The 21,544-nt window shown below is 49.9% G+C and overlaps 1 protein-coding gene across 3 annotated transcripts in view; it reads left to right on the top strand.

Annotated features, from left to right (window-relative positions):
* The first annotated feature begins 37 nt into the window (after positions 1–37).
* Positions 38–21,544, top strand: part of ATP9A (ATPase phospholipid transporting 9A (putative)) — a 126,145-nt gene continuing 104,638 nt past the window's right edge. Inside the window, exon 1 of one of the 3 annotated variants that reach the window (XM_046678932.1) lies at positions 38–156. In XM_046678932.1, the coding sequence (XP_046534888.1) occupies positions 89–156 (68 nt within the window). In that variant the 5' untranslated portion in view covers positions 38–88. Of the gene's footprint in view, positions 157–8,426; positions 8,574–16,118; positions 16,148–21,544 lie in introns of those variants that run through there. The other 2 variants (XM_046678933.1, XM_046678934.1) reach the window with 2 other exon arrangements.

The raw sequence follows: 21,544 nt of genomic DNA, 5'->3' as shown, positions 1-21,544 counted from the left end.
CGGCGCGCGGCCAACCTGTCAGGCCCGGCCAGGCCGCCCGAGCGCGGGCGCGGGGGGCGCGGCGGGCAAGGCGGGCGGCGCGGGCGACATGACGGACAACATCCCGCTGCAGCCGGTGCGCCAGAAGAAGCGGATGGACAGCAGGCCCCGCGCCGGGTGAGCGGGCCGGCCGGCCTCCTTTGTCCGCGCTCGGGCGGCCTGGCCGGGCCTGACAGGTTGGCCGCGCGCCGCGCCCGGCGCCATGAGCCCGCGGCCGGGCCGGGGAGGCGGGTGGGGGGCGGGTTCCTCCAGCGCCGGCCCCGGGCCGGGCCCCCCGCGCGCTCGCGTCCCTTTTGGGCTGTCTCGCACCCCTGCCCACCTCCCTTTAGAAACCCCGAGAAGCCGGGCCCGCCCCGGCGCTGTTTACACGCGCGCGGAATCGGAATCGGCCCTGCCTTTTCACCGTTTTATTGTTTCCTGCTGACTGCTTGTCGTTGTGATTACGATTTGGTCAGAATCACAATCTGCGCGTGGGACAGTCCTCGGGAGCCCGGATATGCTCAGCTTTTTGGTGGGGGAGGCACGGCCTCCTCCGCAGACCCGCCGCGGGGTCCCCAGCAGCGCCGCCGGGCCCCGGCCCCAGGTCGGCCGCTTCCCCCCCAGGGCCTGGGTGGGCCCGAAGCGGCAGCCGCAGGAGGGTGGGAGGGGCCCCTACCGGTCGATGGGTAACCTCTCCCGCCCCTACAATCTGAGGGTAGGAGGCCCCTGACAGGGGCGGAGGTTGCCACCTGCTGTGCCCTTCCCGCAGCGGCAGACCCCAGGGCAGCCTAGGCGTGGGTTTTCCCTCTCTTGGAGAGAGGACAAGCTGCTGTTTTGCACCCTGCCCTCTTCCTGTTCGGAGGATGACAGTGACCTGTTGAGGTTTTGAGGGGCTGTCGCATCGCCCGCAACAGACTTATCTGGGGGTCAAGGTTGAGGGGAGCTGGTTAAAATGCAGATTCCCTGGCCCCGCCCAGACCCGCCAATCAACGTTCTTGGCAGGTGGGACCTAGAGATGTGCATTTTCCTAGGCTGCCCCGGTGAGGCTGGAGTCTCCTGAAGGCTGAGCACGCAGCTGGGCGGGGCTGCGTCCTCGGACCCGCCCTACCCTTTAGTGTCCTGTCCCCTCTGGGCACTTCCCTGTGGCCGCAGCTTATTGCGGCGTCAGGTGCTTGGTGCAGGGGGTGGGGAAGGTCAGTCCCTGGGGTGGCTTCATCAGGTGTCCGTGGAATTCAAAAAGAAGGAAGGATGCCAGCTGCCATTTTGTGGGGTCTTTGTCCCTGTCTTCCTTGAATCTTCCGGTGAGGAGGCCCCACTGATGTAATAACAGAGGAGGAAACCAGCTCAGCGAGGTTGAGGACTGCTGGCGAGATGCTGCAAAATGGAGACTGGACTCAGGATCTCTGACCCCAAGACAGACAGTCCTCCACGCCTTCCTTCAGTGTTGTTGTGTGTTTTTAATCCTGATTGCTCAAGGCTGGAGAATGACAGGTTCTGCACCCTGTGCCTGGAATAGTGCTTGCCTGTAATATACACCCTCCGTAAATACTGTAATGAATTAATGGAGTCAGTGGACTCCAAAGTACTCTAATTATTAATGCGTGCCATAAACCATCAGGAGATCCCCAGTGCATGCCGAGGCTGTGCCGGGCGATGGGAATGCAAAGATGCCTCACAGAAGCTCTGCGCGAAGGTGTGGCGTCCTGGCCTTGGTGGTGCATTGGCATCGCCTGGGGAGCTTCTACACGACATCCGTACCTCATTTTAGACCTTTGAAATAAGAATCTGGGGTTGGGACCTGGGTATCTATTTTATTTTTTCGAAGCTTCCCAGTTGATTTTAATGTGCAGTCATAGTTGAGAAGCTCTGATTCAGTGCATGAGAGAAAATTGCTAATAATTGTTTAAAAGTGCTAATTACCATGATAGAAGTATGCACTGTTAATATGGGGGGTCCAGAGGGAGTGGTGCAGACAATTTAAAAAAATGTCTGTTTGGTGGTGGAATGGAGGATCATAGCCCTCTTAGAATTTGCCACTTTGTAACTAACTTACTTACTGGACTCAGATTCAAATCACGTATCTGGAGTGCCAGGCGTTTCCGTCTGTGTTCTTGTATTTAGTTTAATTTTTAGGAGGAGCCACGTCAAGGTGGGAATCTTGTGTATGGAAACACTTTTGGAAGCACGGAGAGATGGAGAGATTTCTTGAAATGGAACGGGGATGGAGTGAGTTACAGGAAGAAGAAACGAGCCTGTGTTGGGTCTGGCTCTCTGCTGGGTGCTTGAGATAAATGGCCCCGTTTTAACCTTCATAACGACTGTGTGAGTTTTGGGAGTAATTTTCCCATTTTACAGACAAGAAGCTAAGATTCAGTGGTGTTAAATAGTTTGTTCGAGGATTCATCGAGACAGTCAGTGTGAGGGGGTGGATTTGAACCCGGTCTACTCATTTCATCTAAGGGCTCAAAGCTGTAAGATGCTTGGGGGGTTTTGTGGTTAAGCAACCAAAAACATAGGTGCCTTGAGTCCCAGAAGACAGAGTGTAATTAACACTGGGGTCACTCAGCATATGGTGCTGAGACAGGCGACCTGTCTGCTGGAGGAATCCCGTTAGCCCCATCGCTCTCTTCTCTCTTGAGAAAGTTACTACATCCCATGTTGAGAAAACTATTGCAGTGGATTGTTAGGAAACAGGCATTTCCCCCATGTTGCTGGAAACCATTTTCTGATGTCATGTGCTTTGTCTCTGGCTGAACGGGGCTCCCTTCTTGGTGAACAGCAGAGGTTGGCTGTTAGGAGTGTGGGTTCGGGAGTTAAGGAGCTGGGTTGAAGCCCAGGCTCCACCACTTACTAGCTGTGTGATCTGGGGAAAATAACTTCACATCTCTGGGTCTCAGTTTTTCATCTTTAAAATGGGAATAACACTGATCATATATCCCTCATAGAATTGTTTGGAGACTTAATCCATGTGAAGTTTAGAACACTGAGCGCTCAGTCCACCTTAGGTATTTACTGGAGCTAATAGTGACAATTAGGTCTTTGCATGACGTTTGCTATTGGCGGGTCTCCACAATGCTCCTTTGAGAGGAGGGGGCCTTTGATGGTGGGAAGTTTAAAAATATTAAAAACTTCATTACTGTCTCCTGATCAAATCCAGGAAAATAATTAAGTACATAAATTAGTCCATCTGCGTATGTAGAGGCCCCGGTGTGATACCGTAGAAAGGCTGGGAGCTGTGGCTCTGGCTGGACTGAGACTTCGCCTTCTCTTAATAATAATTCTGAGTTTTGTGGCCATAATAGACAAGGATGCTTTGCTTTCTGATGTGTTTGGACTAGGAAGTTTTGGATATGAACTGAGTTGAGAAAGAGCTGAGTATTTAGGTACATACTCCACCTCGTTTTTTTTTTAAAATTATTTAATTAATTAATTATTTATTTTTTTTGAGGAAGATTAGCCCTGAGCTAACATCTGCCTGCAATCCTCCTCTTTTTGCTGAGGAAGACTGGCCCTGAGCTAACATCCATGCCCATCTTCCTCTACTTTATATGTGGGATGCCTGCCACAGCATGGCTTGCCAGGCGGTGCCATGTCCGCACCTTGGATCCGAACCGGCGAACCCCCGGCCGCCCAGAAGCGGAACGTGTGCACTTAACCACTGTGCCACCAGGCTGGCCCTGATTGACTTTTTAAAAAGTAAATTTGTAGAGTTTGGGCAACCATCACCACAATTCAGCTTCCAAACATTTCCATTACCCCCAAAATTTCCCTTTTACCCTTTTGCGGTTAATCCCAGGCAACCACTGATGTGCTTTTCGTTTCCACAGGTTTTCCCTTTCTGGAAATTTCATATCAATGGAGTCATACAATATGTTGTGTTTGTGTGTGCCTTTTTTCACTGAGCATGATGGTTTTGAAGTTCCTTTTCGTTGCTTAATAGAATTGCATTGTATGGATAGACCACATTTTATCTATTCATCAAAATGGACATTTGGAATGTTTCCAGTTGTTTTGGCTATTATAAATAACACTGCCAAGAAGATTCAGGACTTTTTTGGACATATGTTTTCATTTCTCTTGTCCGCCTTGGGTTTTTGCGACAGTTTGTCGGACTTTGCTGTGCCTTCCACGGCGGTGTTGCGAGCTCTCCTGCCTCATCGTTGTCCATCTGACCATCAAGATTTGGTCCTGTACCTCCTTCCCCTTGGAAGTCTGTGTTCAGCTCACCCATACCCGTGGCTTAATGGCCATGTTACTCAGGGAGCCGAGTTCTTGTGTCCTCCTTCTGACTCCTGACTCTTGATCTTGCTCCCACCGCAAGTCTGGACATCCTTCCTCCGGCGTCCCCAAGTTCAGAGAATGGGTGTGGCATCTCTTCAGTGGCTGAATGTTGAAACCCAGGCATTGTTCTGGATGCTGCCTTTGCCCGCATCTTCCCTTGCTAACCCTTTACCAACCTCCCCCGTTTGCCCCGTGAGTCACTCTGGAATCTCTCCGCTTCTTTAGCATTGTCTCCACCGCAGTCGTCATCATGGTTGTCATCACTTGTCTCCCTGCGTCCATGCTGTTGACCATCCAGTGAGGGCTCCACCTTGCAGCCAGCACAGACGTGACCGAATGTTCTAATCATTGAAATGTTCTGCTCAGAGACCTCTAGCGAGCCATCTCTGTGAGGCCCTGCAGTGCTCTGTCCCGGTGCTGTCCAGAGTGGTAGTTACTAGCCTCACATGGCTATTTAAATTCAGATTTAAAATAATTAAGTAAAATTAAACATTCACTCCCTTAGTGGCAGTAGCCACGTTTTAGTGCCTGATAATGTGGCCAGTGGCTGCTGTTGGACAGCACTGCTGTGGCTCCCGCCTCCTGCCATTCTCGTCTTAACACACTCTGGCCCCTTCCTTGTCCAGCCACATGGCTTGTACTCACTGTCTTCTCCTGGGCTCCCTCTTGACGTGCAGGACCTTTGCACATGCTGTTCTCTGCCTGGAACGTCCGTCTCTTCCCTCTTCATTTAGTCAAAGCTCATTCTTCCATTAAGCCTTACTGGGGTCTGATGTCCTCAGGGAGTCCTTCCCTGGTGTTCCTGACTAGAGATCAGATTCCACTCTTGGAGCCTCTCAGAGCACCTGCTCCTCTTCTTTCTTGCACAGTTGCATTTTGACGTGCTTGTGTGATCGTTTAGCTGGGAACACCATGGTGCCCTGGCTGGTGACAACTTAAGCACCATCACACAGAGCCTGGCACAGAGTAGGTGCCCAGTAAATCCTTGCTGGGAGAAAAAATGCCTGAAGCTGACCCAGTTTATAAAAGAAGGAGAGGAAGCCTCTGCCCTGGGGACGAGGAGACGATAACCTTTTCTGGATGGTCCAGGCAGAGGTCTGTGGGACATTCTCAAGTGACTGCTTACTAAGCTTTTGCTTCTGTGGCTCCCTGGCTCAGAGATCTTCACTGGTCCGTGGAATCAAGTCTTATGTCTTAACCGCATGATTCGAGAGCGGGGCTGCCTGAGGAATTTGAGGTGTGAGTGTCAGGAGATGGGAGCCACAGGCAAAGAGAAGACATCCTGGGTCCCCTCTCTCTGCCTCTGTCTCTTTCCCTCTGCTGAGGGGCATCAGCTTAGGTGGTATTTGGGCTTCTGAGATGACTTAATTTTCATCTTTAAATACAAGACACATATTCTAGTGAAGACTTCTTTTGATGGGTTAATAAATATATGAAAAGTCTTATAAGCTATACTAATGAAGAGGCAAGAAGTCAAACATCTAATGGAAAAGAATCAAATAATATGAAATCTGGATCATTCCAGAGGTTACAGCATGTAAGGTGTGGTGGGCAGAATAATGATCCCCAAAGATGTCCACATTCTAATCTCTGGACCTGTGAATGTGTCACCTTACTTGGCAAAGGAGACTTTGCAGATGTGATTAAGTTAGTGACTTGGAGGTGGGGAGACTGTCCTGGATTATCCAGGTGGCCCGGTGTAATCACAAGCATCCATGAGAGAGGGGGCAGAGGCGTAAGTCTCAGAGCTAGAGAGAGACTGGAAGATGCTTGAAGATGGAGAAGGGGCCACAGATAGAGGCATGCAGGCAGTGTCTGGAACCTGGAAAAGGCCAGGAAACAGATTCTCCCCTGGAACCTCTAGAAGGAACCCAGCATCTCAAGGCTCAGGCTTCAGGGTGCAGAATTTAAATTGACCTTCTTTTTTTTTTTTGCTGAGGAAGATTGTCCCTGAGCTAACAACCGTGCCCACCTTCCTCTATTTTGTAGAGGGATGCTGCTACAGCATGGCCTGATGAGCAGTGTGTAGGTCCATGCCCGGGATCTGAACCTGTGAACCCTGGGCTGCTGAAGCAGAGCGTGCAGACTTAACCACTGTGCCACAGGGTTGGCCCCTAAATTGACCTGTTGCCTCGCTCCCTGACCACTGAGGAGGAGGACTAATATTTATCTTGGATCTGCAGTGTTTGGTCTCTGAACTGGTGTTTTCTCCCTCCTGCTACTCCACAGCCCTTTCATGTTGGTAATTTTTATCCTTGTCTTCTTGATAAGGAAGCTGAGGCTCAGAAGGGTTAATTAAGAGAGGCCAAGAATGAGTGGCAGAAACGAATTAGAACTCCGGTGAGTCCGACTCCAGACCCGGGCTGGGGAGGGCTTCTCGGAGTGGGGGGGGGCTGGGAGCTGGATGGTGTTTGACCAGCTTGGCCCCTCGGTGCAGTTTGTCTCCATTTGTTTGTTTTTCCCTCCAGTGACAATAAGTTATTTTTTTGGCAAGTGACTGCAGGATAGAGAATTTGGAGTGGCCGTTGTTTAAGGTGTATTGCATTTTGAAAACTGCTGTAAGAATAAACATAAGAATGTCGTAGACTGCAATTTTAAATAGCCAGGGCGGAAAGCTGGCTTTGTTGCTCTGTGCTTAAGAGTTTGGATTCCCGAGTCACACAGGCTTGGGTTAGTGTACCAGTTTTCCTGCTTGTACAACTCCGGCCACTATCTTTTCGCTTCTATGCCTCGGTTTCCGCTTCTGTAAAATGGGGACGTAGGAAGAGCACCTGTGGGGTCGGGCATAAGGCATGCTGAGCAGCATGTGTGCCCTCGGAGGATCCCAGAAGTTGTTCTTCTCACGGTCCAGAGCACAGGGCCGAGCCGCAGGTGGGCTCTTGTACTGGGTAACACCTCCTCTTTCTAGAAATTCGTAGAGGGTCTAGTTGAGTAAGAACTGGCCAGAAAATGGCCACAGAGGACTGAGATCTGCAGAGCCCCCTCAGCCTTCGGGTCACCCCGTCTGCAGAGACAGGGCTGCAGTGGGTTGGCAGGCCCCTCCGCGCCCTGCAGGGACGCGGGTCCATCAATGATGTGGATTTCACCGTTTACGTGAAGCAGGAAAAACAATGCCAACGTTGGGAGTGCTTCCTACAGATACGTTTATTCAGTTGAAAGGTCGGAGAACTTTTTATTGCAGCTGCCGTTTCTAATTTGTGCTGTTAACATGCCCTTTCTCTGTGGACGTGTTGGAGACAGGACATAGCACAGCGGGTTCCCAGTCGCAGTAGTTATGTTCTGTCACGTCCCCACCAGCAGTGAACCGTCGTCGCTCCTCGGGCAGATGCAGTGTCAGCTTCCCGTGACTCTGCGGGTCACATTTTTGTCACCTGATAGTGCAGAAGCTGGTTTTAGGTATATTTCTGTTGGAAGACACCTTATTTAAGGTATATATGGTCGATTCATTAACATTGAACTCCTGGTCACACAGCCCTACAGCTCCTGCCCGAAAGCTTATCTGACATGTGTTTTCTTTATAAGGCACCTCACAGCCTTGCTCTTGCGGACAGTAGACAGCATGTGAGCACTGTGCTGGGGGCCATTTTAAACAATGGAATTGCTAACAAAACACGAAAATGAGAAAAACGTGGCACCAAATAGACCATGAAAAGGATGCTTGTGTACAGTGTGAGAACTGAAGCGAGACGGCAGGGCGTCCACCGCGTCCTCCTCGGCTGGGAAGGGCTGTGGGTGCCTCGGACTTTTTGCCGCTCTGAGCATGTCCATGAATGACCCGTGAGAGTGCTGGGGGTATTGATTTTGAGGTTACAAACTTTAGATCGCAGGTGAATTCGCAGATACTGAAATCACGGATCATGAGGTTCGACTTTCCGTCGGGGTCTGTGTGTTTTCAGTGTCTTTCCGTTGACACAATGCAGGTGGTATTTGGTGTACAGTGTGTAGGGGTGTGTTTAGGGGGAGGAGGGGGCGGATTGTGCTGGTTGGTGAAATCCAGAGACCCCAGCCCTGCCCTTCTCCGTGGCGGAGCAGAGAGTCCCAGAAACAGCTCTTTGCTCGCTTGGATGAGAACAGTCAGAACAAAGCTTGGCAGCCGCCCATCGGGAAGTGCGCTGCGAGCTCTGCGGCCAGCCCCGCTGCACTGCTGCCGTCCCCTTCCTGTTACGGCTCCCTGCTGGGAGCCCGGCCCTGCGCTGACCCAGACCAGGCCAGGTGCTCCCAGCCTGCGCCAGTGACAGGCAGTGACACGAGGGGATGTGCACTTACAAGCCCAGGTAGGGACTCCGAAGGGTGGAGTGTGGGTACAGAAGCCGTGCTTGCCGGGGCTTCCCTGAGGAAGGCCAGGGAAGGGACCCTGTGTGCCGGTCCCCAAGGAAAGAGGGCGGCCATTTGTCCTCGGCCAGCCACACATGCCACAAATCGGATGGAGGAAGCAAGGCATTGAACAATCGATCCATCTTTGGACTTTTCACTGTTACGTCTCAGAACAGAACATCCTTTTCATATCTTTACTGAGCTGCAGATAATAAAAGTAATTAATTAGGGCCGGCCGTATTTTATGGCCACCTTTGGGAACGGACATGAAGTACCTCCAGCTTCACTCAGGACAGCGAGGGGACACTGGTTTTAATTTAGAAAGAAAAAGACTAGTTGTAATGTTTCTATCAGCGACTTCTTCCTAGAGAGTTAGAATGGCGCTGATTTCTTAAGCGAGCGTCTGTTTTCTTTGTGTGGCTCTGAAAGATTGGGACGGGTATTCGGAGGCTGGCCTGTGGGAAATGTCGCCAGAAATCGCTTTAGCTCGCTCCCAGGCAGACATTGAAAGGTTAGCAGTTATGTTTATGGGTTCTCTGTTTATGCAGGTGATACTTACTCTCTGCCATAGTGACAAGAAGTTTTCCTTTTAGAATACATTTAAGTGAAAGAATCAACTTAAAGGCGTGGAGTCGGTAATGGGTCACAAGCTTTGTAGCTGGGCCCCGAGTCCTGTGTGACATTTAGGAAGCGATGGCCTACGATGAAATGGTGCTGGCAGTCGGAAAATACAGTCTTATTGCTACAAGGGGGAAAAAAAAAGGATAATCCGGTTGTGCTGATAGATTAAAAACAATTTTTATTTTGTCAAGTTATCCATGAAAAACATGATTTTTAAACAGTGGTTAGATTAGCAGGTTGATGGGGGATTTTTTTTTCCAGTTACTTTGTTGAGGTCATAATGGTTTATAGCATGGTGTAATTTCAGGTGTACATTATTGTTTATCTGTTTCTGTATAGACTGCGTCGTGCTCACCACCTGATTGGGGCTTTTAATGTTGCTTTTATCGTTGTCTGCACAGTTGAGGGGGTTGTGGGGGAGGACGGTGGGAAGACGGGCTGCTTGTGGGACGCGGACAGGCAGGTGGATGCTCCCGCCCCTTCCCACGGAGGTCCCTGTGGCATTTGCCGAATGCCGGCCAAGAGCGAGTTGGCTGCCCCCTGGGAGGAGGAAGCAGCCTGAGGTGTGAGCAGTGCCCGCTCCGTAGAACAGGGCCTGGCAGGATCCCCCTCCGCAGGACCATCTGCCGTGACACAGGCGACGTCAGGCTTGGCTGGGGTCCACTCGGCGGTTCTCAGCCTTGGTGCTGTTGGCATTTGGGGTTCACTAAGTCGCTGTTGTGGGGCTGTCCTCTGCACTGTGGATGTGAGGCAGCATCCCTGGCCACCCCCACTAGATGCCAGGAGTGGTGACAACCAGAAGTGTCTCTAGACATTGCCAAGTGTCCCCTGTGGGGAGGGAGAAGTGGGCAAAATTGCTCCTGTTAGGAACCACTGGACTAGTGGAATGAATATGCACTGTGAGTGGGCACAGCCCTTGTTGTCCTTTTAAGATGACTCATTATGTCTGTAAAAAAAAAAAAGAAGAAAAACCTCTTGGGTGAGAAATTCCTGTTTGACTACATTCTTAACTGTGAGTTCAGCTTTCTGACTGAGTCACTAGGAAGCCTTGCTCTGGGGGAGGGGGCGCTGGGAGGTGTTACAGGCTGATGTCCACCTCTCCCCACGTTCACGTGTTGAAGCTCTAACAGGATTGTGTTTGGAGAGGGGATTGAGTTAAATGAGGCCCTCAGGGTGGGCCCTGGTCCAGTCTGACTGGTGTCCTTATGAGAAGAGGCGGCTGGGACCCGCAGAGACTCCAGGCTGAGAGGCCATGTGGGGACAGCGTGAGAGGGGACCACCTGACCGCGGGGAGAGGTCTCAGGAAGAGCCAACCCTGCCGACACCTTGGGCGTGGGCTCCCAGCCTGCAGAACTGTGGGAAAATAAGTGTCTGTGTTTAAGCCCCCCGGTCTGTGGCATTTTATCGTAGCAGCCGTGGCGATCTCATACAGAAAGCACTTCCTTCATGGCTGTTTTGGCAGGTGTGGTATCTCAGTGTTATTCACCAACCTTTATTTTAAAGGGATGATGAGTTCTTTAGCAGCTTTCTTTGGACAGTCCAGTCTCCAGAGCTCACAATAAGCATGTTGCAAAGTCATGTGGACCAGAGCAGAACAACCCTGCCCCTCAGGAGTGACCTAAAAGCACTGTGTGCTGGTGGGCGTGGTGGTGGGGGGCATTGTCTCCAGACGTTTCTTTTTGCTTAAGGAGTTTAGAGTAGTCACATTTCCAGGTGGTACTTAGAATGGTTGGTTGGTTGTTATTTCTTGTCATGGGGATTGTGCTACATTAATTTGATGAGGATTATAATAGTTGCTATTATAATACCCTGATTCGGTACTTATTAGGTGCTGAGCGCTAGTCTGAGAGTTTTATGGGGATCATCCCATTTAATCCTCCAGGCAGCCCTACTTTACAGATGACAAACTGAGGAGAGGTTTTGGTTTACAATGATGAAGACTCATTTCAGTTTTTTGGAAGACTCATTTTAATTTGAGCTTATGCAGCAAATTGCGTTTCGCACCCTGTCTCGATGTCCTCTCCTGTTTGACTTTTTCTATGATATCTGTTTGGAGCAGTTGGTTTTTCTTGAGGGGAAAGGAACTGGGGGTTTGCGAGGCTTCAGTGATTTGGAGGTAAGTAGGTGTGTACTTTGTTGTTCCTGGTGAAGGCTGATAGCAGAAATGATGTGACAAGAAAATTCTAGCAACTTGAAATTGTCCCAATAACTGTAAATTGTTCAGAAGTATAGTATCTGTTTTCAGGGTTAGTTTACATTTTGATTCTTATTGTCTTTCTTCATCGTCTCTGTATGAGAGATGTTCATGCTAATGGGGGAAACGTGTGGAGCATCTCTTTCTAAAATGCCCATGCTCACCCTGTGAATGAAAATCATTTGAATGTGAATACTTTTTAGCTTTTATACAATCAGTCCCCATAAAAGTCCAAATAAACTTTAAAACTGGAGAACTCCTCCACCCCATCCTCTCTCCTTGTCTTTCTTCTCCTTAGATTAATGGCAATTAGAGGCGCTCATACAAGGAAAGACACACTGTGTCCAGATAAATCAAAGGACCAGGTAGCACACCGATAAGCCCACTTGTCCCACCTGGCAGGGATTTTTCTCCCTGAATAAACTGATGGAAAAAATTATGCCTGTATACCCAACATAATTACACATCCACACAGAGAAAAGTGCACAAATCGCAAATGCACAGCTCAGTGAATTTTCATCAAGTGACCACACTCGTGACCGGCAGCAGACAGAGAAACAGGCTCTTACCTCTGAAGCCCTCTCATGCTCCCCCACCTTCACCTACATCCGACTTCCAACAGTGGAGATTGGTTTTGCCAGTTTTTGCACAAATGCAGGCATGCCCCGTGTGCTCACTTGTGCCTGGCTTTTCTTGCTCTGTGTTCCCTTTGTAAGATTGGACCACGTTGCGTGTGTATTGTAGTTTCTGTGTCCCTCGTGCCACAAGTAGCATTGTATGAACACATTGTGGTCTCTCTCTGCTGCCTTCTCCTGATGGACGTTTGGGCTGTTTCCAGCTGTGGCTCCCCTGAAGACAGCTGCTGTGAACATTCCTGAACATGTCTTTTAGTGCGTGTACTGTGTGACTTTCCTGGGCCCTGGGGGTATATTCCTGTTTAGCTTTAGGAGAAATGGATCGTTTTCAAACCTGTTAGCGCTAATTTGTGCTTCCCCAGCAGGAGAGTTCTGGTTGCTCCACATCCTCACCGACACTTGGTATAGTCTATCTCCTTTCTTTTCGGCCGTCCTTGTGGGAGTATGTGCTACTCCCATACTTGTAGTAGTGTCACAAGAAATTTACTTTTTAGTGATTTATTTGAGAGGCTTGCTTTTCTTGATCCTGAGGTTAAGTTTTGGACGTATAGCTTAGCCGAGTAAGCTAACCTTGAACCTAAACCTGGCAAACTGATCATGTCACAGCAGCCTTTCCTCTTGCCCTCTTCTTGAGTAGTTTATGTTATGAGGGAAATGGTTAAAAAGTATAAAATTTATTTTCTTTTAACTGTAAAATGAGTGTATCTGTATTAAAGAAAAATTGGAGAAGAGAAAACTGCTGAAAGAGATACTGATGTTACCTTTCCTTCAAAGACAACCACAGTTTATGCAGATATTTTAGCATTTGCTGTTTTCTTCCTGTCTTGATTCTGTGTGTATATTGTTTTATGAATTTGTGTGTGTGTGTGTGAGGAAGATTGGCCCTGAGCTAACATCTGTTGCAAATCTTCCCCTTTTTTTTCCCCCTCTCCAAAGCCGCAGTGCATAGTTGTGTATTCTAGTTCTGGGTCCTTCTACTTCTTCTATGTGGGACGCCGCCTGAGTGTGGCCTGATGAGCGGTGCCATGTCAGTGCCCAGAATCCGAACTGGTGAGCCCCCGGCCGCCAAAGTGGAGCGCGTGAACTTAGCCGCTCGGCCACAGGGCTGGCCCCCCTGTTTTATGAATTATAACCATGTAACACGTGTTTTTATTTCCTACTTGTTTTCACTTAGCATTTTAACGTCAGACATTTTCATATCATGTTGTTCTTTGTAAATGACACTTTAAATGGTAGCAGTATTTCTTTGTGTAGACATTGCTAATTTACTTAACCAGGGCCCTGTATTTCCACGAGTTGATTCATATTTTATTTTCACTTTAATAAATCATGTTTTCATTCTGAACGCTGGCCCCCCAAAGCAGAGTCACCGCGAAGACACACAGAGGGAAAGTTGAGGGAGACACAGATCCCCAGACACAAGAAGTCCCCTGTCTGGTTCGGATGAGCTCAGTCTGTAGAGTGACGCTCACAAAGGAGCGATGATTACTACACTGCAGAAAACCAGAATCTTAGCCTTGGTTTTTGGCTGTTTCAGCGGCTTGACATTCATTCACTCCCTAAATATTTGCTGAGTACTTACTCTGCCATGGCAGAGAACACAGGCGATAGAACCCCCTACCAGCAAGGAGCTTACGTTTAGTGACACGTCGCGGGTGTTCTCAGAATTTTGTTGACTGTTAGTTTCTTAGCCGCCGATACCACTGTCCTGCATAGTTTAAGTGGACGATCTTGTGGCATCAACACATAGTCCCACACTAGGTACTGACATTCCATTTGCTAGGAAATGGAGGCTCAGAGGGGTTAAGTAACCAGCGCAGGGCCACCCAGCTCTTAAGCTGCTGCCTTCTCACAGATCACAGCTCAATTGTCGCTTCTTCAGAGAGGCCTTCCGAGACCACCCACTCTAAAGGAGCCACCCCTCACCCAGCAACATATTCGTGTTTTTTTTTGCTTGTTTTCTGTGGCCACCCTGCCCACCTGCAAAATAATAGGCTCCATGGAAACAGTGCCCTCCTTTGTCTTGTTTGCATGTGCCAGTGCTTAGCATGAAGACTGGCATGCAGCAGGTGCTCGGTAAATGTTTGCAGACCGACTGAATGAGTGTCTGAAGAATAGGAACCACATTTCTAGTTGGGCCTGCCTCCTTCCACTGCCCTCAGTTTTGTTCAGAAACCTTAATAACCCAAGGGACTTTGTTTTCCTGACTCATTGGGGGTGAAAGTGCTGTGCAGGGCACACGGTGGGCTCTCGTGAAGGTGTGTGCTGCGTATAGGAGCTAGAAGGAGGAAAAACAGGGGAACCCCCTTCTTCCCAGAAAGAAAAGGGGATCCAGCCTTTTCTTCCCTTTTCTCCCCCCGCCTCCCCTTCCTCGTTCACATAGCCCGTGGCTTAAAGGAATTAGCCTCAGATGCAGCCACCTGCGTCTCGTCATCGGAGGCCTGGGTTACAGATCTCAGATTGATGCCCTCTTTGCTTCTTGGCTGGAGATGCCCCCGTTTCAGTCCTCACTGACTCCTGGCCGCTTCCTGTTGTGTCACAAGGTTTCTGATGTTCCCAGGCAGCTGCATTAACTGTCAAGAGAGCCACTGACGTCCCCTGAGTGGCAGCAGCCGTGGGCTGTTTTGTGCCAAGTGATGGAACTAGTGGGTTGGGGGACCATGGCTTGCCAGAGAAAGACCCCTACCCAGCCGAGCCGGAGAGGGCCGGCGTGGCCCAGGAGGGACTCAGAGCCCGGCCTGAGTGCCCTCGCCAGCTCTCAGGCCCTGCACTGGACTGTTAAATGCTGGAGTTTTATTTGTCCTTTGTGAAAGTAATAATTCCTGTTGTAGGAGAGTAGTGGTTCCTGTTAAAGATGCAGTCGCTAGAATTATTTAAAGCCCCACCTTCTACTGTTAACATTTAGGTCTGTTTCCTTTGATCTGTGTTGTTATTGAATGGCTATTAGTGAAATTTCAGTTTGTTTTCACCATTATAAATTCGAACTTAGTCTGAGGAGGCTGTCTTGTTGCATGAGCTTTCTCTTACCCTGTGGAGAATTTTCATAGGCTTGAATCCCCAGGTCCCTGGGTTAAACGGAACACGTGGTCATTCGAGGCCTCTGACCGTGTAGTGCTAAGTGGTTTTCTGGAAGGACTCCGCCGTTGTACACTCTGAAAACCAGAATTGCCCTGTGCTCCCGGGTTAGATGTGGGCGATGGCCTTCTCCACCTGTGTTTTAATTCTGCCTGTTGCCCAGTGCATGCCTGTGAGGTGGGAAAGTTCAAAGAGAGAGAGGAAGAAGTAAAAGCACGTGTTTCCTTTCTCCGTCTGCCATGAGTTGGGCTTCTTGTGAATTAATGGGCAGGGGTGGAGGGCAGGAGGGGCCCTTGGTTGATGGAGGACACGCTTCTTGCACAGTTAGTGCTCTGTAGAAGCACTGGGTGAGCTTAACTCCTCGCGGTGGCGTGTTGGGTAGTTACGTAAGACTGGTTTGGGAGCCTGAAAGCATTCCGTAAATATTTGTTGAGTGAATAAAAGAAAGTCTTTCTAGATATGGTTTCTCGTGATGAAGTTGTGTCTAGACAGCTGGGCCAAGCACAGTAACGACTGGCTTCCCTGTGGAGGACTGAGGTTTGCAGGGCGGTTTTGAAGCCCAGGGGGGCATCCCCCGTGGCAGTCACATTAGGAAGGCTGTGACCATCCTGCCTGGTGAGTGCCCCACCACAGCTGAGCTGTCTACACCCTCAGTCCCTCCACTGCTTGGTCCAGAGTGAACTCCTTCCAACGGACAGGTGAGGTAACCTGTGGTGTTCTCCACGCGCCCTTCGGAACGGCTCCCATGGCCTTCCGGGGGCTGTCTTGGTGCCAGAGCCATGCCCGAGGCGGAGCAGTGCCGTCGTCGCTGTGACTGCTGCCCGGGTCTCCATGGGAGCAGGCGCGGAGCTGGAGGCAGGGGAGGAGGAAGGGTTCCCAGCGGAGGTGGTGGCTCTTCAAGCCCGGGGTTGGCGCTGAGGATCAGGAGGGGTTGCGAACGTGGATCCCGGCAAGACTGTCTCGGTTCCAGCTTGGGCTCTGCCACTCCTGGCTGTATGACCTCAGACAAGTGAGTTCACGCTCTGAAAGTGGTCATGACGATAGTGCTCCGTAGTTCTGAGGACTAAACGAGTTAATGGATGTGGAGTGCTTAGACCCCAAAGCGTGTGGCCCGTGGAAAGTACCAGCAGTGTTAGCCATTGTTAAGGCCAACAGTGGGTTGGAGGGGGGAGCCAAGTGGGCCTGGGCGGTGCCACTGGGGACCCTTGGTGTGTCCCTGTCATTGAGTTGCTCCCTAGCTTGCTGTCTAGACAGTTTGGAGGCGGCTCTCGGGTTCTGCTGCGGGGTGAGGTCTGCAAAGGCAGTGGTGGAGCGTTGGCTTCGCCCTCACCGGCTGCGGGAGTCTCCGAGCTGCAGGTTCCCCATGCTCAGGAGGGCGAGGACAGCGCACCCGTCTGTAGCACCGTTCTGAGGATGCTTCACCACCGGGCCTGCGCACACTGAGCGCTTTCTAAACGTTCTTGCTCATTGTGGTGGCGTCTGGGGAATCGCCTTCCCTTTAATCATTTAATCCCATGCAGTTCTCGGACATTCCGGCTGGGTGTGGTGGCACCAGACCTGTTTTAGAACCTGTGAGCGTTGGCCTAGATACAGTGCAAATGCCTGAGGGAAGGCAGAGGTGCCTGAGTGCTGGGAGTCTGGAGCGTGTGTCCTCAGTCCACACAGAGCGCCTTCTGTATACCAGGCCTGGGGGGTGAGGCCAGTAGGTTCTGGTCTGGGATGCGTGAGCTGGTGGCCAAGATCTGAGGCTGCAGACTGAGAGCTGTGTGGCAGCGTTTCTGTTTCGTTTTTAAAAAGTTTGGTCAGTCACAGGGTCACATCGTTCAGTGTTTACAAGGTAGAGAAGTGTGTCCATTGTCTCCCTCCCACCCCTCCATGCCACCACCCCGTGCCCCTCCCCAGGCAGCCACTTACCAATTTCTTCTGTGTCCTTCTAGAGAATTTTTAACCATTTACCCAAAAAAGCCCAAGTATTTGATATCTATCTAGACACACACACAGATTTTTTCCTTTTTTATTCAATTGTTGGTACACCTTACACAGTACAACATATTTTTTTCCACTTAACAGTACACCCTGGGCTTGTTCCATATCAGTACATAATAAAGCTTCTTCATCCCTTTTTATTTGTTTAATGTCTTTATAGGATTCCATTGAATAGATGTACCAAACTATATTTAACCGGTCTACCACTGGTGGACATTTGGGTTATTTCTTGAGGTTTGCTATTATGGAAAATGACCTTGAACCTAAGGCTTTGTGTCCATGTTGGAACACATGGACTGTCTCGCAGGGGGCCACTGGGTCATGGTGAGTGTGCATTTGCAATTTTGGTAGCTGTCCCCAGGTTGCCCTCCGTCAAGGGAACACGGATTTAGAGCCATCCCCGCAGGACAGTGCCTGTTTGCCCATCCTGACCAACACAGGTGTATTTTTTAATCTCAGTCATCCTGCTAAGTAAAAAGTGATACCTCGGTGTGGTTTTAGTTTTGCGTTAAATTTAAAAGTTGAGGGGCTAGCCCGGTGTCGCAGCGGTTAAGATCATACACGTTTGGCTTGGGCGGCCTGGGGTTCGCTGGTTCGGATCCTGGGTGTGGACCTGTGGACCAGTTGGCAAGCCATGCTGTGGTAGGCATCCCACGTATAAAGTAGAGGAAGATGGGCCTGGGTGGTAGCTCAGGACCAGTCTTCCTCAGCAAAAAGAAGAGGATTAGCAGCAGATGTAAGCTCAGGGCTAATCTTCCTCAAAATAAATAAAATAAAATAAATTTTAAAAAGAGGTTGAATTAGTTACCAACATTTAGAAACTGAATGTTGAACTTCAGAATCTGTGTTTCTTCTTTGTCTTGAAGTCTCTGGTGGTCTGTGTGCTGGGCTTGTGTAGGAGCGTGTCCTGGCAGGAGCTGGGGGCAGCCACTTCCTTCCCACAGACTCTGGGCTCCTCGGCGTGCCCTGTCCCACCGGACCCTGTGTTTATTTTTGTTCATTTATTCTTTTACGTTGTTTGCTTGGCATCTGTAGATGAGAGTTTGCCCATCCTGGTCCAGAGAGAAACCAACGATAAAGTCTAAGGGAGTGCAGAGCTGCCCCCTGTTCTCTGTGAGGAGCACGGAGTTGGGTTTTGAAGGATAATAGAAGATGGGGGATGGGCTTGTTCCCGGAAGTCTGGGGTGAATGAGTCCTGCACAGGGGTTGGGAGTTGGAGAAAAGTGGAACAGCAAAGCAAGGACCAGGAGCACAGAGTTCTGGCACTGGCCTGCCTTGGCTGCAGTCGGGGGCTGGATAAGGGAGGACCTGGGATGAAAAGGGGACATGCTTGGATTCGAGTCCATAATTATTGAATCATCATGGGGCTGGGCTGCAGTGTGAGTCATACTTTTCTAAGAGGCGTCACGCACTGCTGAGCGGCAAGGGACCAATAGGGAAAGGCTGCTGTTCCCACTGCCCGTGACTTCTCCCAAGAGACTGGAGTTAACAGTCTGTGGTGTGTGTATGTGTTTCCCAGTATTTTTTCCCTGTGCATATATTAACATATATTATTTTTATTAAAATACAGAATAATAAATTGCGTATCTTTTGCTTTTTTTTCCCTCCCACTTCATCACTTGGATCTCATCCTGCAGTGTGTGTGTCTCTCCCGCATTCTTTCCTTTGCTACAGGTCCGTCATACAGGTGGTCCCTCTGTAATGGGCATTTGGTCATTTCCAGGGTTTTGCGGCTCTCTGTTGCTGCTGTGAATATCCTCGTGCATTTCCTCTTGCTCACCAGACCAGTGTTGGCATAAGATACATCCCTCCAGGTAGATTTCCTAGGTCAGAGGAACTGAACTTTCCATTTAAAGAGAAGTTGCCACATCGACTTGGCTTTGTCGTCCCATTTCTCCTCCAGCCAGTGGCGTTCTTGTGGCCAGAGATACATTCCTGCTTCAGTGAACAAACTTCCTTCTTTGCATTCTCTCTGACTTTAGATTCTATGTTCTCCTAGTTAAAAAAAAAAAAATCTGTCCACTTAGGTGTGTTTAGAGCAAAGTGCAAAAGTTTCCCTTCATACCTTCCCTTCCTCACACTTCTTCTCCTTGGGCATCTATGCCTAAGATTTTGGGTTCCATCCTTCTAGACCTGCTGTCCAATGTCGGGGGCACTAGACACATGGAGCTATTTAAATTAGTTAAATTAATGGAATAAAACTTAAGTTTCACATTTGGAGTACTCAACAGCCACATGTGGCTGGTGGCTCCTGCACCCCCCTACATTGAGAAGCACTGCTGCAGAGTGTTTTCTCTATGTCGCTTTTTCTTTACATTCTTCCTGGATTTCCCCAGTGTCAACACTGAGACCGTAGCTTCCTGGACTCTGGCTTCAGGAAGGTTGCTGTGGCAGGCAGGTGTTTCAGCGAATCTTTACTGAGTGCCTGCTGATTGGGGTGGCACCCAGCTCAGAGATGATTATTTCTGTGGAGGCCGACTCCTTGTTACAGTAGTTACCTTTTCCAGAAACATTGTTGCCTCGGCGCTTCCCTCTGTAATGTTTACTTTCCCTTGCATTTCAGCCAGATTGTGTGAAGTCACTGCACATCTCGCAGGCTATTGGCTGTCAAAACCTTTGTTTTAGAGTCAAATCGTAAGAAAATCAAGTTTGGTTGTCCTTTATTTAAATGATCTAAGCTGGAAGCACTGTTAACTAAGTTATTTCTAGCCTTACATCTTAACCGAGTTAATAGCTGTTGCTGTCAACAGGTGAGAAAATTGTTTCATGTTTTCTTTTTTTATCTGAAAAAATAAGTCAGGAGAAATATCAGCATCTGTTCGTTGAATGCCTGCTATGTGCTGGATCCTGTCCTCTGCCCTTTATATATAAAGTCCTTAATCCTCATAGTAATTCAGCAAGGCGGGTCTTATTACTCTCATTTTCAGAGAGGAAAAATGGGGATCACAGAAGATGAGTAGCCCGAAGGCACACGGTGTGGGGCAGGGCCGGGGTTTGCGGCCGGGTCCGTCGGTGTTCCTCACTCTAGCCCACATGGTCCTCTTCTTCTGAACCTGCGGCTCTTGCTTGTTTCTTTTTCAGCCTCTCCATCTCCCCAGCCTGTCTAGAATGTGGGATAGGAGTTATTTTGTCATGCCAAGTAACAGACAGCTCAGTTTGGTGTTAAGAAACAACAGCAGCAGTCCGTGACACCAGGGTGACAGCTGGCACAGCACAGCTCTAGGCACCTGCCCGTCTCAGACTGCTGGGGGGCTGACGTCCACCCACCGGACAGACAGGGCGGAGAGCCTCAGGTATAACCCAGATGGGGAGAGGGAGCCTGGCTGCCACCTCTTCTGTTTGGATAGATTTTGGGGAATTTGGTCACTCATAAATTTGCCACCAAGCCCAAGGCGTCTACTGCAGGACCGTAGTTACCAAAGTATGGGCAGGCGATGGCTCTAGGGGTTGCAGTGATAAAGTCTGAGTAATTCATGGGCAGGAACTGACTCCCACGGAGCCACGCAGCGAGACCCTTACTTCCTTTGTCACTTCTCCTTCCGTATTTCTTTTTTTTTGAGGAAGATTAGCCCTGAGTTAACTGCTGCCAATCCTCCTATTTTTGCTAAGGAAGACTGGCCCTGAGCTAACATCCATGCCCATCTTCCTCCACTTTATATGTGGGACGCCTGCCACAGCAGGGCTTGCCAAGCGGTGCCATGTCTACACCTGGGATCCGAACTGGCGAAACCCGGGCTGCCAAAGCGGAACGTGCTCACTTAACCTCTGCGCCATCGGGCCGGCCCCTCCTTCAGTATTTCTGATGCCATCCGGGCCGACTTGTTAACAGCAGACGTTTGCTAAGGTCTCTGCAGTCGAGGAAGGCGAGGCAGCCAGCAGTGCAGGCTTCCGGCTCGGAGCCGCGAGTCCAGCGTGAACTTAGTAGCGTAGTTCACTTTTCATTGCGTTGATTTTGATGGTCACCTTCTATTATGGCAAGTGATACTGGGTTTCCATTTATAATAGTGGCATGAAGTGACTTTTTTGGGAAGATTTTATTTTTCCTTTTTCTCCCGAAAGCCTCCTGGTGCATAGTTGTGTATTTTTAGTTGTGGGTCCTTCCAGTTGTGGCATGTGGGACGCCGCCTCACTGTGGCCTGATGAACAGTGCCATGTCTGCGCCCAGGATTTGAACCGGCAAAACCCTGGGCCACAGAAGCGGAGTGCGTGAACTTAACCACTCGGCCACGGGCCGGCCTCATAAAGTGACTTTTAAAATAACTTAGAGAAACTAAATCTGGGACCGGAGTTCTCAACCTGAGCACTGCTGGCGTTTTGCGCCCCATCATTGCTTGTTGTGGGGCTCTGCTAGGCGCTGTAGGATGTTTAGCAGCATCCCTGGCCTCTACCTGCGGGATACCAGCAGCCAACCCTTCCCTGA

This window comes from Equus quagga, chromosome 12 (assembly GCF_021613505.1).
Source record: "Equus quagga isolate Etosha38 chromosome 12, UCLA_HA_Equagga_1.0, whole genome shotgun sequence".
NCBI classification, from domain to species: Eukaryota; Metazoa; Chordata; class Mammalia; order Perissodactyla; family Equidae; genus Equus; species Equus quagga.
The sequence above is the reverse complement of the archived record's forward strand: the minus strand, read 5'-3'. Positions and strand labels throughout refer to the sequence as shown.